Source organism: Leptodactylus fuscus, chromosome 3 (assembly GCF_031893055.1).
Source record: "Leptodactylus fuscus isolate aLepFus1 chromosome 3, aLepFus1.hap2, whole genome shotgun sequence".
Classification (NCBI taxonomy): domain Eukaryota; kingdom Metazoa; phylum Chordata; class Amphibia; order Anura; family Leptodactylidae; genus Leptodactylus; species Leptodactylus fuscus.
The window spans coordinates 145,451,409-145,472,184 of record NC_134267.1 but is presented as its reverse complement, the minus strand read 5'-3'; the positions used below and the strand labels follow the sequence as shown (position 1 = coordinate 145,472,184).

Genomic DNA, 20,776 nt, shown 5'->3' with positions numbered 1-20,776 from the left:
TTTTCAACGTCTGGACTAGAGATGAGCGAGTACTGTTCTGATCAGCCGATCCGAACAGCACGCTCGCATAGAAATGAATGGACGTAGCCGGCACACGGGGGGGGGTTAAGCAGCCGGCCGGCGTCAAAGCAGAAGTACCAGGTGCATCCATTCATTTCTATGGAGCGTGCTGTTCGGATCGGCTGATCCGAACAGTACTCGCTCATCTCTAGTCTGGACCCAAGCTTCCATTGAATAAGTTACTTCATTAAGAGGTTAAGCTATGGAATAGTTACACAAGCTATGTTAGAAAGTTATATTGTGTCATGTTCACATTGGGGCCTATGTCATAGGGTCTAAAATTGTGAATGGAAAGGTCAAGCATGTAGCATTTTAATGCACTTTTTTGCCAAAAGGTAAGAGTGGCTTCAAAAGTAATGAGAGATATATAGAAAGTTCTTATACTTCTACTTTTGCTCAATCCACTCCTGGCTTTCATTAAAAAAAAAAAAAAAAAAAAAAAAACACAACCACACACCACATGGGGCCTTAACCTAAGAGATACTCAGCCCCCCCCCCCCATTATAGCCAGTGGAGTCCCTCAGGATCAATTATCAGTCATTATATTGACCTGTTCATCATTCCTTCCATTTTTCTACCCATATGACAAACCAGAAGATTGGAAAATGACAAATGCAGCCGTGAACGGACCCAAAATTATATAATTGCAAAGACTTTACTTGGCAAAACTTTATATTCCCTTCGTCTTCACTGCGTTTCTTGTTTAATTTTTGACACCACTTAATATTTTACAAGACAAGTTACCCAGGTCTATAATTTTCAGAAAAAAAAAAAAAGTGATGACATCACAGGAAGAAAAGCAAGATTACAGGGAGGGAAGTTTCACTTTCACACGAACCTTCGACACCATCAACTAATGGGAAAGGAAACCGACAACAACTCTTATGCCAAACCAGGGACACTCCCAAGGTTACAATGACATCATAACCAACATTTATTATATATATAAAAAAAATTAAAAAAAAAAAACTAAGTTAGGTGAGTCAGCGTACTGTACATCTGAGTCAGTACATTAAAAGGAGAAGGTTTTAGTGCAGTAAACCTTCCTGAATATAATGCTAGATTTACCATACAAAAGGAAAGAAGCTAAACATGAGAGATGCATTTGCAATGTAGGTCTCCCTCAATGATATACTGCAGCCCATTACAGGAAGGCTCACCCTCCATGTATTCAGCATAATCTCATAGATCAGATTACTACAGCCCACAGGTGACTCAAAAATAACTGGAAAAAAAATAAATAAAAATTTTCCCGTGGCAATTCACTTCAGAAAGTGCAGCTGGCTTACAGAGATATCAAGCTGATGACCCGAGACAGATTGCGCACATGAGAACAGCACTGTAGTCAGTTTGTGTTTATTTGGAAAGTTACATAAGAGGGGAAAAAGTGCAGCAATTAGTGATAACCTCTTGAACATCATTAAAACTGGTAAACTGAGATTTGTTTTGGAAATTCAGATATTGCACTCATACTTGGAAAATTACCAATTGAGGTAAATCCATTAATTCACATTTGTTACTTACTGGTAAAGACTTGTGATTTGTACATATACTGCCTGAAACTTGGGGGAGGGGGGGGGACAGAAAAAAAAAAAAAAGCCCTGCATTATCTTCACTCAGTGATACAAGAGTTTAGCTATGAATACAAGTAGGTTTCAGTCATTTTAATAATACTAGTTCCATGATTGAGCCATGTATACACAGATTAGTTATAGAATTAACACTTTAAAGATGCAGTGTTTTGTTTTGTTTTTTACTTTTTGCATTCATTACTCCCCACCCTCTAAAAGTCAAAACCCATTTCTGTTCATAGAGGCAAATTACACTTTAATAGTATAATGCAGTGGCGTAACTACCGCCATAGCAGCGGAGGCAGCTGCCACAGGGCCTGGGACATTAGAGGCCCGGTGACAGCCGCTACCGCTGCTATCATTATACTCAGGGGTCTTTTCGGACCCCCGAGTATAATGATCGGCGGATCGGGAGAGGTAAGGGAACATAAATAACATGTTACTTACCTCTCCACGATCCTGCCTGACGTCATTTCTGACGTCTGACGTCACATGAACCCGGCCTGCGTCCTGTGACGTCATTAAACAAGAACGGCAGAGGCGAAGGCAGCGGAGTAGGAGCTGGAGACAGGTAAGTAACAGTGGGTTTTTTTTAATGTTTTTTTCCCCCCGGGTCTCCGATTATACTCTGGGGTCTGAAAAGACCCCAGAGTATACTAATTGTTTATGGGTGTCCACTATGGGGCATAATACTGTGTGCAGGGGCCACTATGGGGATAATACTGTGTGCAGGGGCCACTATGGGGCATAATAGAACATGCAGAAATGCGTAGGAGGGGGGGGGTTCGGTCGAGGTCTTCAGTGTCGGTCGGGGGGCCGTCAAAAGTTCGCCACGGGGCCCCGCCATTCCTAGTTACACCACTGGTATAATTTAATATTCCATACCTCCCAACTTTCAAAAGACAAAAAGCAGGACAACATGCACGACATGGCAAGTTTAGTTCCACCCACTTCTATGTTGACTTTGCCCACTTATCTATTTTCCATGTGTCTCCACACAGTATAATGCCCCTACAGTCACCCTAACATTATATGTCCCCACATTATAATGTTCCCCTCGTATTGCCCCACAGAATTAAGTCCCTCTCCTCGTGCCCCAGTTTAAACTAGCAAAAGCTAGAGGGGGACATTAAACAGTGAAGCAGGTGGAGGGGGGGGGGATATTAAACTAGGGTGCAACTAGAGGCAGACATGTCCCCCTCCAGCTACCCCTCAGTTTAATGTCCCTATCTAGTTGCCCCCAGTTTAATATCCCCTTTATCTGCCCCAGTTTAATTGCCTCCTACATCTACCCCCAGTTCCCCCTCTTCTTTCCTCCTTGCCAGTTTCCTCTGTGTAAGATCACTATCCTGTAGTATCCAGAACAGCTCTGCCCACACAAGAGTCAGATCACATGGTCATGAGGTCAAGGTGCTTTAGCCCACGAGTTTGATCAACCTTTACCCTACCCTAACAAAGTTTAACAGCAAAACACTTCAGGGGTATAGTGGGACAAACTGTAAGCTATCTGGGAGTGTAAAAATTGGGACTGTCCTGCTGGATCTGGGACAGTTGGGAGCTATGAATATTCTATGCAATGTGATGGGTGGAAATGGAATACGTGCCCCATATTTTCACATTTTGTTGTTTGGTTAGGCAAAAGTTAGTTGTAGGTTAGGTTTACAGGAATCCAACAGTTTATCTCTTGTGAATGTGTGCTTCCATTGCCAAGATATCGCAGTATGTTAATATGGAAACCAGCAGCAAAGCTGTAGTTGCTCCAAAGGGCTCATTTGCACAAAAACTGCAATCTGGCAACAGAGGCATACAGATTCACAACCATTTGATTACATTGACCCTAAGCTAGATATGGAGCTTGGTCAATAAGTTAGATTCTTGTGACAAGCGTTACGACAGTAACTTTATAATCCGTGTATGGACCTGGAAACTTGCCGGACAAGGTGTAAATTTCATTTATACCATTTTAGGGAATGCGTGTTTTTTGATCACTTTTTACTCAACAGCAATTTGGCCATTTTGATTTGAGGAGTGTCCGCAGGAAAATCTGTACCAAATAGTACCCTGTAGGGCTGCTTCTACACTTTCCAGAGATTCCTTTCTTATTCTGTATTACTATATTCATTTTAATGCAAATCAGTGTTGTGCAAATTAGCGGTAAAGGGCTTTTTTTTTTTTTTTTTTTTGGGGGGGGGGGGATTGTGTGTCCTCTCCTGCTGCTTTTCTTTCCAGATAACGGACCTTAAAGGGATCCTATCATTAAAACAATTTTTTTCTGACTAAAACGTAGGAATAGCCTCCAATTTTGAGATTTCTTCTCCACGCCGCCGTTCGGTAAAAATCCTGGTTTTCATTGGTATGCAAATGAGTTCTCTCGCAGCACTGGGAGCAGGCCCCAAACCACTTTTGTGTCCAAGGGCATGCGCAGTCAGCTCTGCCCAAGGCCTAGAACTTTGACCACCAGTGCCGGAAGATGACGCATAAAGAGGCCATTCCTGAAGAAGGTGGTGTCTGGGCTGGAGAGCTCTCTCGCAGCATTGGGGACACCTTCAGTGCTGTGAGATAACATTTGCACAAAAAAAAAAAAAAAAAAAAAAAGTTTTAATGATAGGTTCCCTTTAACTGCAGACAAAGTGGTAGATGTCAGTCAAGCAATGTGGATGAAGCTGGGCATCAGTTATCTAGAGCAGAGGGTGGCAGGAGAATAAATGCCCCTAAAGCCCTTTTTCAGACAATTTGCATGAAAATTAAGCTGCAATGCAAAATAAAGACATCTTTGTCCGCAGGAGAAGATGCATCAAGCTGATTAATTTCTACACTTTACAGACTCCCTTTAAACAATAAATGACTCACCATGTGGGATGAGTAGCCCTCACAATGCCCAGTGAATTTGTTTAATGCAGTATAAGGGAAAAATACAATTCACATCTAAGGAAAATTCAATACATAGACACAGAGGGAGCAAAAGAAGTTAGAACGCCAAAAAACCTCCATACAAAAAGGGAAAAGAGGTACCAACTTTAGAGACCCACTACATGCTATATATGTATGCTGCAGAGCTGCAAGTGGTTAAAACTGCCTGTCTAGGTGCCCCTTGTACTGCCAAAGAGATGTGACATAAGGGAAGGAGTGTACTTCGTTTGCAGCAATGCCCAGAGGATTATACTATATGTGCAGAATTTTCTTAAAACGCTATTCCAGAGGCAAGTGACAAACGAAAAAACCTCACAGTCCAAATTACATAGGGAAAAAGCAATATATCAGGTCAGGCCAGGCCAAGTCAACTTCTATTGATCCATGGTTAAGTTTGACACTTATATGTATTGTCAGAGTCTGAGGTTGCTAGGTGGGGTGGCATAGACACAAAAGTCCAGATTCTTTAGTCCAAAAACAAAGGTAGAGATTATTTTCACTCAAAAAGGCAGTGCAGCAACAAAAGGAAAAAAAATAAATACCTGCCCGGCTAGGCTCTAACTAAACGTAAAATAGGTTACCTCACCTAGAATAACAGTAATCCAAAAGCCAGTAGAATCATTCAGGACAGTTCCAAAAATATGACTTCTCTGTTTGCTTTCCACCCAAGCTCTGCCCCGGTCTGCTGCTGGAGCCGACTTCTTAAGCCTCCTTGATGAGGAGACTCTCTGCAGCTGAGCCGCTGCCGGATCAACCCTAAAGTGTGGACTGGAAGTGAGTGGAATGACAGGTCCCACTACCAATCCTACCTGTCATTCCTAAAAATCCAGCCCAATACTGAGCATTTACCAAAATTCTCAGCAGACGAAAGTTGTCTGCCGAGAACAAACATTCCTGGAGTTTTCTCATCTCACCCACCTGAGTAGTCTGGGTGAGATGTACACCCCCTCCATTACCTGACCAGCCATCGGCTTACAGTATGTATTATAGGTTCTTTTGACTGTGGAAAGGAGAAGACACTGACTAGTTATAGGAAAAAATTTAGAATACACCACAGTACACTGTAGTTTGTTATATATGGGACTACATAGCCACAGAACACTTATGTTTTTAGCAATTTGTGCCAGATCAACATCTTTGTGGGGTATGAAAATTTAGCTTTCGCTACCCACATGCATCAAGGAGCATTTGACCCGATCCATGGGTCACTATTTTCTTTGATTGGCCACTAACCAATCCACACTAAGATCATCACACAAGATGTAGGGTTTTAGAGAATTTTTTGACCCAGTGTAGCTATTGTCATAATACTTACCCATTTGGCCCATGATAAAGTGGCTCGGATCCCCTATACATATCCATTTTTCCTGCTTGCAACAACTTCAAGAAATAGAAATTCACTTGTTGCTTCATAACTCTGATTCACTTTGGGTCAAACAAGTTCAGATAGAACGGAGAACCCCAGAGTATAGTAGGTGTTGACCCAGTGGAGGTTTTTCTTTTTTCCATAAATTTTTATATTCACCTTCCCTCGTCCCTATTGGATCTCCTTGCAGCATCCAGCACTCAGACTCTATGACAACATGCTCCCGGCATCACAGGCCTCAGCGGTGTCATGGGCACACAGTCATGACACTAGGTATGCCCATGTGACCACTGTTGGCACATAGATCAGGCACATGACATCAGCAGGAGAGTACTGAAGAGACCCCTAGATAAATTTTCTGCAATGCATTTCGCAGGGGCCATTTCATTACCAATTTCTGTTAACAGATTTCTGGTTTACAAGGTGGGTTTTATTACGTTTTGACTTGGACATATGTTTAGTGCTTTGATTGGGTCAAGAGGCCATTTATACGCTGACCTTCTAAAATAGTGTGGATTATTAAACGTTATGTTTTAAAGGACACTTTAAGGACATTGGCATCTTAATAGTGGTGATGAGCATTTATAGTACTAGCCTTTGTTTGCTATTCTTAATATATCTTACACCTTGACAGGTGCCATTGCAACAAAATTATTCACTTTTTCCCAATTAGCAATTTTAATCTTATATAACAAGTATAGAAGGAGTGCTGCACTTTGCAGAACATAATCACAATTTCTCTATTATCACAAGTAGCAGGAAAATATTAGATCTCCAGAAAATTTTTACACCCAGGCAAAGTTGGCATGGAGAGAAACCTGCTAATAGATTGGCTTGCATCGTGTAACTTTAAACGTGGCACCTGCTGAGTGACCAGATAAACTGGGGGTAGCAACAGGGATATTACCGCAAAGGAAGAACTAGTGAAACACTACACTTAGGAATCTCAAGGGCAACACACAACATTTAGTGAAATCTCAGAATGATCCCCATATAAACAAGACAATGCAAGCACTGACTAGAAAACTGTACATAAACCATAAGCGACAACATTCAGTAGAGTCATGGAATTATGTGGGAATATGATTAAGCGAAGTAAGGGGACGAGGGATTTAGACGTTTGGATACACAAGGAACGATGCACGAGGGTGGATTTACACTGCAACATTCATGCTCAACAGCTCTCTTGCATCATCTTTTCTTGTGTACTTTGCTGCATAGTGAAAGAAATTAAAAACGTCAGGACAGGCAGAAGGGAACCCCTCATGTTAGCAGATCTTTATTAGCATTCCAGTCACATCTTACCAGGGATAGTAAACAAGAAGTCAAAAATGGAAACAATGGGGCAGAGTTTTAAAAACTAGTGTCTAGAAAAGTTTGCTTGCTGAGCAACAATCACTGTGTAGATTTCATCTCTAAGGGTGCATTCACACTACGTAACGCCGGGCGTGTATGAGAGCCGTACACGCCGGCATTACGGCAGACTGCCGAACACTTCCCATTCACTTCAATGGGAGCGCTCGTAAACGCCGCTGTTACGAGCGCTCCCATTGAAGTGAATGGGAAGTGTTCGGCAGTCTGCCGTAATGCCGGCGTGTACGGCTCTCATACACGCCCGGCGTTACGTAGTGTGCATGCACCCTGAGGGTGCATTCACACTGAGTAAACGCTAGCTTAGGGTGAATTCACACTGAGTAAACGCTAGCTTATTCTGAACGTAAAACACGTTCAGAATAAGCGGCGTCTAAAGCAGCTCCATTCATTTCTATGGGAGCGGGGATACGAGCGCTCCCCATAGAAATGAATGGGCTGCTTCTTTCACTCCGTGCAGTCCCATTGAAGTGAATGGGGAGTGCCGGCGTATACGGCAAGCTCTGCTCATGCCGGAGCGTACACGCCGGCACTCCCCATTCACTTCAATGGGACTGCACGGAGTGAAAGAAGCAGCCCATTCATTTCTATGGGGAGCGCTCGTATCCCCGCTCCCATAGAAATGAATGGAGCTGCTTTAGACGCCGCTTATTCTGAACGTGTTTTACGTTCAGAATAAGCTAGCATTTACTCAGTGTGAATGCACCCTAAAAGAGCACAATTGGGGTATGTTTACACAGCGGAAAAAGAGGAATTCCTATTCATTCATCTCCCACTTGCGACAGTTTTGCAGATGGCGATGTTGTACATCAGCATTCAGTCACAGCATCCCGATCAGGCCCGGATGAATGGGTCTAAACAGGAGGGAGTCTCGAGCCGCAGAATCTGTGTCAAGATAGAGCAGGATGCTTCATTTTTCCCCGCGTTCTGCTGCCACAAATGTGCGGCAAATTCCTCCATGTGAACACATCAATAGGGAATAATAACGGAGAATAGACATTTATATGAGCCACAGCACTGGGACAACTGCATGATTATCAAAACTGGTTTTCCTGTAAAAGAAGACTTTTTTTTAAAGACTAAAAATTTATAAGCATGTCCCTTTGAAGGAAATCATCTCTTGTCCCTGCCTTTCCTTTGTCCCAGGAAGGTGTGGTGACCCACTCTTATCTAGGATAGATGGGGAACAGCCCATGGGAAAAACAGGCTTTATGACATATCACTGGTGCTCCAGAAAATAAGATTTGTGCGCGCTTACCATCTCTCTTCACAAATCCTTTACGGCAACACCACATATCCTGGCAGGATGCACTAGGAAGCATTTGTGATAAGATAAAGGAAAGAATAGGGTGAAATACTGTAATAAATTGGATTTAATTCTAATTTCAGTGCCTCGTAAATCCTGTCAAACTGTATGCTAATAAAAAATACATTTAAAAAAAAGGGGGGGGGGGGCAAATCGGCACCTGATTCAAAAGTATTTTCTGTAAGTTTATGTAAACCAGAGACCATAATAGGAAGACTTCTATTCTTTTTACAAGGAGACTGACATTGAACTTTCAGTACCTTACAGACAATCGGTATGGCAAGCCTCTGTTTTGCCATAGTTAATTGTAGACATTGTGGCAGAATCTGCGCCTTTAAATATCAAAATATACTTATATAAAAAAAATATGTACATATAAGTTTTCTAACCCAATGTTACTAAACCAAAATAATTTTTCTATCAAGAACGCCTTTTACACGACTAGATAATATGGATAGCAAGTTCACATACATATATCAGTAAGACAGGGCAGGTTATCTAAATCTTTTTAATAAAGGTATACTTTGGGCATGTACTAACTTTTTAAAGAGATATAGGGTTAAACAGTGACATCTCCAAATGACCACCCTCTATCCAGGGACAATATTTTCAGCTCCACTATATATTTTAGATACTAGAGGCTTTTTTTTGAGGAGAGACTCTTACCAGGAGACCACATTTCAAGACAAAGTTTGACCCAAGCTCCCAATATGCCAACATAGGGAGTGGGGGGGAAAAAAAAAAAAAAAAAAAAGAGCAATAACTTGTTTTGATGAAAAATTCCTATAGATTAAAGTGAGCAGGTTCCCAATCCAAGTAAATCTTACCTTTATTTATAGGGCACCACTTGTTCTATGCTGCTGTACATTTGATAGTTTACATACTGTATACACAATACACAAGACAAGTACAATACTAACCAACTGGCACAGTAAAATTGAAGGCCCTGCCCGCAAGGGCTTACAATCCATGGAGTAAAGAGGAATTGAGAGAGGCTGTTCAGATGGTGGTATGGCAACAGCATTATTGGAGGTTGTAGGCCTTCCTAAATAGGGAACTCCAAGGTCTTCTTGAAGCTTGTAATTGTGGGGGGGGGACAGTCTCATGTGTTATGATAGTAAGTTACGGGGGAAGGTACCCCGGAGAAGTCTTGGGAAACAGTTGCGTGAAGGGCAGATATAAGAGCAGAGGTTATGCGTAAGCAGTTGGTGGGAAATTAAGTCAGATGTATGGAGGAAACCAGGTTGTAGATGGCTTTGTAAGTCAGCATTAACATTTTGAACTCTTTGGATTAAAGGGGTATTCCCACGTCACAGACTCACCAGTCTTCACTGCTGTAAAATCTTCTTTCTTCCTGGTTTCTTGGATCATTTGGTGGGCGGGGTTTCATGCAACCTGCCATTTAGCTCCGCCCCAAATTAGCATGTAGCTCCGCCCACAGCATAGCGTAATCCTATGGGGCGGCTGAAGGGCCTGTGATGTCAAAGATCCTCAAACACCACAACATGCACAATACTGCCTGTCTCTGCCATAATGAACACAATTGAATTAGCTAACCTGATAAATGGGAGAACAGAAGACGAGTCCAGAAATGCAAACAGCTCCTCTCCTCTATCTGAGAGCAGGAAGCTAGGTCATGTGGTGTAGACACAGGAATAGCTAGAAACACAGGCTCGCTACCGTGCACTTAGCCCCTCCTCCCTCAGAGCAGCAGATACATCACTTGACTTTTGAGCAGATAAGTCAAGGGCTGTGTCAACAATGAATTGAATAAAGTAAGATAGTGGGCAAACAAAGCAGTTTTGCTGAAGCAGTGTATTTAGGAAAAGTCTTACATCCACATTAACAAGCGGTATAGATAGGATCCTTGTGATGGGACAACCCCTTTAAGTGAGTGACATGGTTTAAGGTGGCAAGAGAATTTGCTGGGAGGCCATGGAGAAGGGTGTTTTAGTATAAGTGGAATATTATGAAGGCGTGGACTAGCATTTTTGTAGTTTCAGGAGTGAGAAAGGAGTAGGTTCCATGATGTTCTTGAATTGAAGGCAGCAGGAGGTGTGGAGTGTTTGGATGCGTAGTTTGAAGGATAGATCAGAGTCAAAGGTTATCCCAAGGCAGTACACCTGCAGTACTGAGGAGTGTGGTCCTTAGAGGAGTCAGGTAGGGGGTCGTGTAAGGTGAGGCAAAGATGAACTGTTTTTTTCCAAGTCAAGTTTGAGAAGGTGAGTGAAGGAGGCTACAGCAGCTAGACACTCTGGACAACAGAACGGAAGTGTCTGTTCCAGAGATATATTTGAGTGTTGTCAGAGTAGCAATGGTATTGAAAGCCATGAGATTCTAAGAGTTCACCAAGGCTGAAGGTGTAGCTGGCAAACAGGAGGGGTCCTAGGACAGGGCCGTGGGGAAAACCTACAGAAAGAGGGTGCAGTACTGAAGGGGCGTGCGAGTGGGAGATGCTGAATGTGCAGTTAGTGAGGTATGAGGAGATCCAGGAAAAAGTCTGAATTACAGTTAGACAGTCGGTAGGCTAATTATATATATATATATATATATATATATATATATATATATATATATATATATATATATATATATATATACATATATATACATATATATATATATACATATACACACATACACACACACACACACACACACACGCTGAATGCTGTATATGGAAGACTTCAACTTTTCTTCTTAGGGCCCTGTCCAATACATAGCATGCACCAGAAAAATAAAAGGAGCCACACTCACCCATTATCCAAAGGAGCAAAAATCCCCAGCACAAGTAAAAAGTATACCTCTTCTCTACAATATAGTATTACATTGAACGTTACGCAGTTTTTAGTATCTTCATTATCAAGAGTCACTTTTTTATGGATGTAGGTGTAGGAGGGCTTGTTATTTGCAAAACAAGATGTTTTCAGCTGCACGTTGCATTTAATTTCCGATTAGGCAGTACTTTGTTCTGCAGTGAGGGAGGGCCCATTTAAGACTATTCACATCCTGTTTTTTTCATTGGCTAAACACACACATATATAATATATTATATTACATTGATCTGTATTGTGAGTGGATGTTTACATCATTTTGTAGCATTCATTAAATGTACGCAAAAAAAACAACATACATGTAAATAGACCCCAAGCATGGTTTCGGACAGCTGAGTTTGGGCCGCCTGTACATCACCCAGATTTACTGGTCCAAGCACAGCTCATCTGAACAGACATGCTGATCCACTAAACCTGGTTCATACAGTTTCCTGGCAAGTTCCCAGTTTTCTAGAAGGAGGTGGACAGATATGATCAACATCTTACAACAGGTGGTGGTAGGGGCACAGGTTCAGCTTTCTTCTATTGAAAGAACACCAATATTCATACCTTTTCCTCAAAGGATACCACATGGTTCATGAGCATCCTTACACTTCACAGCTTATGCGAAAGCCTAACCTTAATTATATTTTTAATTTTCCAAACAAAAGAACTGCTAACAAATCTGCAATTTTTGTGTTTGCTGTATATTATGCAGCAAAAACCTTTATTCAACAGATTCAATGTGATTCAAATGTGGTAATAGTGAGTACAAGTTAGTTTTTTTCTTAGTACTTAGCACAATGCTTTTTTTTGTGTGTGCGGCGGGAGGGGGGGGGGTGTTATGCCACTGCATACAGTGATCAAAATAAGAAAAAAAAAAAAAAGTCTTAGAATAAACTCAATTCGTTACAACCAGTTCTTTCCCCTCAGAAAAAGAATTATAGTATTAAAGAATAACAAAGCAGTGAGGAACTCTGGCGGCTCCCATCACCTCACATCAGTGCTTTGTCTCCAAGATATTGCAAGACTTCCGAGGAGAATATGTTCTATAGTTATCTGCTGAATGCTCATTGACAGAACTCCATTGTATGCTCGCCTTTCATGCAATGCCAGGTATTGTGATACTTTAACATTAACAACCAAAAGTTTATAAATTCTCTTGTTCACCCTATTCAAGTACAACAGCAGACAATGCAGAATGAAGTAAATAAGGACAAGTTGTATGGCTAGGAGCATTACACAGCAGCTGGACACAAGTACAGGGAAATTAATAGCCGGGGCGTTTGATGAACCCTGTGCTATAGTTCTTTTCAATCTACTCGGCCAAGATCCATCTAAACTGACATTTTAACATCGCCTGCAGCTAAATAAGAAAACCCAGGGAGTTAACATACAAATAATTTATGTTCTAAGTGTTATGTTTTCTCCTACAATTAGATATCACATTTCTGCTAAATTACAATCAAATATTATTAGATATTAACTATAAAAGGTCAAAAGGATTGCAGGATGGCCAACAGAAAAATGAATGGCAAAAAATGGAAACACAGAACCATATGGCTGACATCTGTGGTAGCAAAATATATGATGGCATTCTGAGATGTGAACCTAAATAATTTATATACAATGTATAGGAGTAAGTAATTTAACTGCTACAAGCATGACTCAAAAATATTCTTTTTTTAAATGATGTCATATGTGCAAATCTGACAATTTTTTTTTAATATAGATTTTTCAAGAGCATTTGATACCGTATCAAAATGTTGGACAGCTAAAGATTCATAAACTAGGGGACAATATGTACTCCTGGGTAAAGAACTGGAGACTGAAAACTGTTGTTTTTAGGGTAACTTCCCATCTGCATTATTTAGTCTGTTCCACCATAGGATCAGTCTCTCGGCACCAAGGAATGCTGAGGGACCCCCAATAACTATTCATTTTCTCCAACATATTGAATGGAGGACTTTTTCGTATGAAAGATTCATAGTTGGCCAACTAAACTAAATGGAATGGAAGGTCTCATTTGAGGTGCTGGGGGGGGGGGGGGGACAGAGTTTACATGTATAAATATATACATAGTCAGTACAACACAATAGAACACATTGCAATTCATTATGTCCAAGTAGTGTACAAAACAAGTTGACTGGGTGGAGGAAAGGCAGTTTAAGCATCTCTATTGGAAGGATTTCCTTATGATTAGCGTAGTCAAACTATGGAAGACTCTACCCCAGTAGGTAGTAATGGCAGATATGTCAGAATTTAAAAAATGATCAATACTTACAGTATCTAATATACTCCTGAATGTCACTACCTGCCAGTGATCGGTACTAGATTTTTGCAAATGACAAATTTATTATGACTGCCAAATTTAGATTTTGGAAGGATTATTTTTCCTTAATGGGTGGTAAATCGTATCTTCAGGAATTTTTTTATGCCTCTGGGAGAAACACTTTAGGTTTGTAAACTGAATTTGACTTCAGTGTCCATGTAGAAATGTATTACACTGAGATACAGTCAAGGTTTTGTTTTTTGTTTTTTTTTTTGTCTCTACAATTTGAAAATGAGCCTGGTGTCATGCAATGTAATTCCATAATTTACTAACAGTTTTATTGTAAAGTTGTGTGCTCCCCTCTGGAGCACTGATCCCCTTTTTGTTGCACATCAGTGCAGGTATTCTAACGTTACATTGAGACTTATTTGTGTATTATATCCTGTATATGCACAGCTTCCAGTAGTTTTTACTGGGGTGCCTCTTTAAATAAACAAGCTGGTTAGTATGGATAGTACTAACCTTCCATTGTTCACGTGGGAGCAGCTTCACAACCACAATATCACCATTCAGAGCTCTATTCCTGGAAACTACCCCATCAATAAAAATGTCCCTCAGACCATCCTAAAAAAAGAAAGAGAAAAATAAATAAATAAATGTTAAGTAAATGCACAGTTACATATCAGTTGAAAGGAGAAAAAAAAAAAAAAAAAAAAAAAAGCCACCATCAAGTTACACAAAGCATTACTATTATACAAAAAACTACTGAGGATTGATTTACTGAAGATAGTGCCAGGTAGTACAGTGTTACAGCAAACAAACCCAAACCACTGTATTGATTTTTTTTTAAATATTTTGTTTTTCTTCCCATTTAAGATTAGTTGATGAACTTTCATATACATGATATAGCATTCATAATACAAAGTATTTAAACAGTTAATTACTACTTTCTAATTTAGATTAGAGAAAGATATCCATGATAATGCAAAGCCTGTCCTCCCACCAGTAGGTCAACTGTTGAAAACCTAGAGCAACAGATGACCCTGCCACCCTGGGGCCGTGCAATTGAGAAAACTTAATTGTTCATCATAATGAACATAAAAGGTTTATGACCTACATCAGTCGCACAGCCCTACTCCCCACCTGTTTTGGTTCTCTTAGGCCCGGTTCACATCTGCGTTCAATAATCTGTTTGGGGAGTCCACATGAGGACCCCCGGACTACCGAACACATTGACAAGCGGTGAGCAGTGAAAGCACGCGGACTCCATAGACTATAAAGAGGTCCGTGTGTTTTCCACGCAGTCTCCGCATGAGTCATGCGGACAGGAAAGTAGATCATGAAGTGCTTTTCTGTCCGCATGTTCCGTGCGGAAGGCACACGGACCCCATTAAAGTCTATTGAGTCAGTGTGCATTCACTGCCCACCGCTTGTCAATGCATTTAGTAGTCCATTCGGAGGGTCTCCATGAACACAGATATGAACTGGGCCTAACCCATCATCACCAGTGACATTTTTGAGTGCAAGTTCCTGTGTGGCACCTCTTAGTGAGGTGGGGGGCTTTCTTGCCTTTACATAAGTTGAGGCGCCAACAGGGTCAGAATTATTTTTACCTCAATATTAACTGTTTGTTCCCATGTAATTATCTGACCACTTATTCAAAACTCCAAGTTATATTTTCATTATGTTTGTTCTCTTAATTTGTATTCTACAGGGAACCTGCTGTAGTCAACTTGTTCTAGAGCAGTGGTTCTTAACCTTGTTTGAGGTACCGGACCCAACAGTTTAATATGCACATTCACCGAACCCTTCTTTAGTGATAAATAAGATTTTTTTTTTCCAAATTCAAGGCATAGGTATATGTTTTTTTTACAGGTACACAAAATGAACCGTGCATAGGGCCTAGGGTTTGATCGAACCCTGGTTAAGAACCACTGATCTAGAGCACAAGGGGCAGAGTAGATTGGTGTATAGGTTTGTGTGAAAAGATCCAGGGCAGCACGGTGGCTCAGTGGTTTGCACTGGAGTCCTAGGACAACATCTGCAAGATCGTATAGTGGTGTGTGTGTGTGTGTGTGTGTGTGTGTGTGTGTGTGTGTGTGTGTGTGTGTGTGTGTGTCCTCACTCCAAAGACATGCTGATAGGTAACATATATTGTGATTGACAATGTCTGTAAGTGCTGTGAAATATGATGAAGCTCTACAAGTAAGCAAAATAAATAGTATAACATTTCATTTATCATTTGACATCACTGCTGTATGCAGAAGAGTCACTGAGTGACAGGATCTCCTCTATGTGAATACAGAGATAACAATCACTGATCTAACTGGAGGATAGGAGATTTCAATGGATAAAACAAGTTAGACTTGGGTCACATGTTTTTACAACAGTTCATGCTTCAGGGGAGAAGAAAAAAAAGTTATGCCAAATAGATGCAAAATAATGCTTGTGTACGGCAAAAAAAAAAAAAAGGTGCATGTCAGTTTGAAGCTTATGTAAGAAATCCAGAGACACCATGACACATCCCATTTTCATCATTTTTTGGCATACTGAAAACAATAACATGAGCTATATTGTAAAAATGCAATGTGAACCGAGCTTTATAGCGAATCTTTTCTTAGAAAGCTACATACTGTACCAATGTACTCAGCTTCTCTAACATTCTTTCTGTGCAATGCATTCCAGTATCAGGCCTATATGCGCTTGACAGTGCCCTTTTGGCCTCAACTCAGCCTATGCGGGGTTACACTTTTTTTTTTCTACATGAGTAGAACAGCAAGCTGCTGTATGTAGCCAACATAATGTGCTATATAGTCAGGATATGGGGTAGTATCTAGGTCACAGCCTAGTTATATTAAATCAGCCACAATTTTTTTTTCTTGCCCTAAACTCATGGTCCAGTGGTAATATGCAGTCATAGCATGGTGGCATTATCCAAAAATGGCACAGTAATATTAGTCACCGTATGGTGGTGGAGAGGTAGGAATATAATTTTGCACACATCCTGTGTGTCAGAAGAGATTCACTCAAATGGTCTACAGAGGCAGTATCCATCACTAAATGGTCACTTTACGGTGGTCATATTGGTATACATGGGTTGGGGACCCACTCGGGATGTATTGACTTCCTGGCTGAATCCCTGAGCTGTAAATACACCCTTTCTCCCAGTTGACATGCAACTCTATATGCTGACCATACATAATATGTTTAATGCGTACCGAAATATCCCAAAACTCCTAACTGTAAATCTCAGAGGAATAATGGGGCTAGGAGTTTTGTATTCAAACATGGCCGATCTTTTGATCTCAAGGGAGATAAACTGCCAGAGGAGTCTGCCAGCAGATTATTCACCTTCCCCTACTGAGAACATGTGCACAGCCAAGCCAAGCAAAGAAGCATGTGCATGAGGAGAGCGAAGAATCGCTGTTGGCAAAACAAGCTGAAAACTTAGAAGTGAGCAGCATCTTAGGCCAGGTTCACACAGACTCGAGTGATGAAAGTGTACTACCACCTCACTGAAATAACATGTTTAACATGCAAGATGTGGACACTGCCTTTAGATACCAAGAAACAAAAATATGCTAATATAACATGCCACAAAACACCTAGTGTGTAAATCCAACCATATAAAAGCAATGCAGTCAAAGTAGTTTTCTCTGACTTCACTAAGGTCGCATTGTAGTGCAGCGAGCACCTGCAATGTTCTTCTCACAGAAGCTCTTAAGCATTGTATTTACTCCTTCCCTCCCTGTTGTGCTCAAATGAGTCTGAAAACAGACATAATTAGTTTTGTGGCGCCCCGAAAATGAAGGAAAATAAAAGCCAGATGCTAGAAGCAATGACATGCAAATCACTTGCCAGCTCATGCCAGCTTGTGTTGCTAGGAGGCCTAGTTGAGTCTTGTTAAACTTTCATTTCCACAAGTTTTTTTTTTTTTTTTTTTTTTTTTTAAGCACAATATTCAGGGGAAAATAAAAATAGAAACTGGCTAAAATTGAGGGGGGGGGACATTTAAAGAGGTATACAAAAAATACATACAATATAGAACTGTGAAAAAGTTTTAGGGTGTGTTGCTTTTTTTCATGCTAGGTCGCCTGTATTTGGGTTTTTGTTTGCGAGGCCCCCTTGGGTACCCCACGAACTGAAATCTAATTGCTTTTTTAACACACACACACACGGGATCCATTGGATTCCCATCCAAAAAAATTAGACAAAGAAGAAGTCCTGTTTGCATCTCTGCATTTTTAAAGTGGAATGGGGGACAGAATCCCCAAGCGGGGATCAGGTGCAGGTATGTACCTAGCCATATTTAGAGGTGCTTGACAAAATGCAAAGTAAATTTGTGTCTGAAAGCAACAGGGAAGAGCAGTTGAGACCTAGCGTTGAAAGAAGCTAGCTGTATACTATATATATATATACATATATATATATATATATATATATATATATATATACATATACACACACACAAAAAATTTACCAAGGCAACACTTTTTTTCCTTGTTAAACCCTGTGGCATCACTTTTCTGCAAAAAAAACTCAGGCTCTATACGCAATATAGAATGAAAGCTTTCCAATATACTTTCTGTATTCACCTCTTGTTAAAATATGTGCTCTAATTGCTCAGACACTTTTTTCAGTTCCAAAAATCTGCCCTGTCATATGGAGACACAGGCTCAGCAGGCTTGTGGAAGTGAATGGGGTGGATTAAAAGAAAAAAAAGCTCAAACAGCTGTCAGCCGACAGATACACATGTATGACCAGCATTACACTACAAAGTTTTTTTTTTTTGTTTTTTTATATAACCAAGAAACCAAATATTAAACGTTATGAGATACATTGTTTAAGTGTATTGTATTTATCATTATACCCCTTTAAAGTATAAGTGACATTTCAGTTTGTCATTTTCAGGAGGTGTGTGCTGAACATTTTATGTCATTTTCTTTTAACAGAAGAGTTCTATTTATTTAAAGAAAAAAAAAAAAAAAGGAACTGTCCTGCATTCTCCTTCTATTGCCAGTATATAGAGCTATATCAAATGTCTTGGGGGAATGTGGCAGATCAAATGGATGCGTCTCTATGGTTGTATGTGTATGCCACCTAGAGAAGTGCTTATGGGGTTCAAAATAGTCTATGCCACCAATACTGCAGTGCTTGCGATAAGAAATGGATTAAAAAAAAGTAAACATATCAAACACTTTTGTATCAAACCATAGCTAAAGCTATTAAGTATCACCTCGCAACACTCATCGCTGCTTACACACATACCCTCTATATAGTGGCTAGAGGAAGAATACTAAATTACTCCTAGGGAGAACTAAACTTGTTTTCTTCTTAAAGTACAATAGGTTAACAAAACTGACAAAAATGTTCCCTACACAACAGCAAACAAGTGAAAGGACAGTTACACATTAAATGTTGGCTTAGGGATGTGAGTTCTTTAGACCACCACATTTCATGACTAGATATTGCTTTATAGCAGGGGTAGGGAACCTTTGGCTCTCCAGCTGCTGTGAAACTACAACTCCCAGCATGCTCCATTCACTTCCATGGGAGTTCCCAGAACAGCAGAGCCAGTATGCATGCGGGGAGTTGTAGTTTTGCAACAGCTGGAGAGCCGTACGTTCCCTACCCCTGCTTTATAGCCATCAAACCCAGATTGATCATCATCAGCCTATTTTAGTCCATATCCAACCCCTGGTAAAGGTACACTGACTATGAAATATACACTGCCAGGTATCTCCAAGACTAACTGAAGACTTTGGCACTCCGTCATGGAAGCACGGTGTTAAAAGTGTTACAAATGACAAGCTAAAGACCATTTCAGAGAGTATTTGAAACAGAATGTTCCTTGAGACTCTGGAAAGCAGAAACAATCAGATTGGGACGAGCGCTGCAGCAGCTGTATGTGCTGCCTCCCATGACTTGATGCAGAAAGACTGCAGGCCTGTTTATCAGGGAGAAGGCCACCACAGGGAACAGATTTTTGCACATGTTCTTTTTTTCTAATTTTTTTTTTCTATGTAGCCCTGTAAGGTTAGACCTGAAAGCTTTACAAACTGCCTAGTAATGGTGTCAAAGACAGATAAAGTAGAAGTAGCAGTATTATCTAAAGCAACTCCTAAACCTTTAGCCACAATACACAAATCTACTTGTGTTATCGCTAGCGTGGCAAATCAAGATTATCAATTGCCTACTGCATTGGGAGTAAGGTCACGCAGTGTATGTGAAGAGAATGCCAGAGAGGGGTAGTGACTAGAGATGAGCGAACACTAAAATGTTCGAGGTTCGAAATTCGATTCGAACAGCCGCTCAATGTTCGTGTGTTCGAACGGGTTTCGAACCCCATTATAGTCTATGGGGAACAGATACTCGTTAAGGGGGAAACCCAAATCCGTGTCTGGAGGGTCACCAAGTCCACTATGACACCCCAGGAAATGATGCCAACACCTCTGGAATGACACTGGGACAGCAGGGGAAGCATGTCTGGGGGCATCTAACACACCAAAGACCCTCTATTACCCCAACATCACAGCCTAACAACTACACACTTTACACACTCAATACCACCTCTCTGACAGTAGGAAAACACCTTGAAACATGTGTATTTGGCACTTGCAGTGAGGAGAGCTTGTCACCAGCAGTGAATTTGGCCCTTGTAGTAAGTTGAGGTTGGCACCAACATTTGTTTTGAAAATCAGGGTGGATTGAGCCTCTAACCAGCAGAGTTTGGGCAAATTCATGGTGGAGGGAGCCTCTAAACACCCCAGTTTGGGCAAATTCATGGTGGAGGGAGCCTCTAAAAACCCCAGTTTGGACCAATTCATGGTGGAGGGAGCCTCTAACCAGCCCAGTTTGGGCAAATTCATGGTGGAGGGAGCCTCTAAAAAACCCAGTTTGGACCAATTCATGGTGGAGGGAGCCTCTAACCAGCCCAGTTTGGGCAAATTCATGGTGGAGGGAGCCTCTAACCAGCCCAGTTTGGACCAATTAATGGTGGAGGGAGCCTCTAACCAGCCCAGTTTGGACCAATTAATGGTGGAGGGAGCCTCTAACCAGCCCAGTTTGAACCAATTCATGGTGGAGGGAGCCTCTAAACAGCCCAGT

The 20,776-nt window shown here is 41.0% G+C and overlaps 1 protein-coding gene across 2 annotated transcripts in view; it reads right to left on the bottom strand.

Moving 5' to 3' along the window:
* Positions 1 to 20,776, bottom strand: part of DIS3L2 (DIS3 like 3'-5' exoribonuclease 2) — a 230,714-nt gene that overhangs the window by 171,453 nt on the left and 38,485 nt on the right. For both annotated transcript variants that reach the window (XM_075268480.1, XM_075268481.1), the window contains one exon: positions 14,192 to 14,293. In XM_075268480.1, coding sequence (XP_075124581.1) covers positions 14,192 to 14,293 — 102 coding nt within the window. The remainder of the gene's footprint in view (positions 1 to 14,191; positions 14,294 to 20,776) is intronic.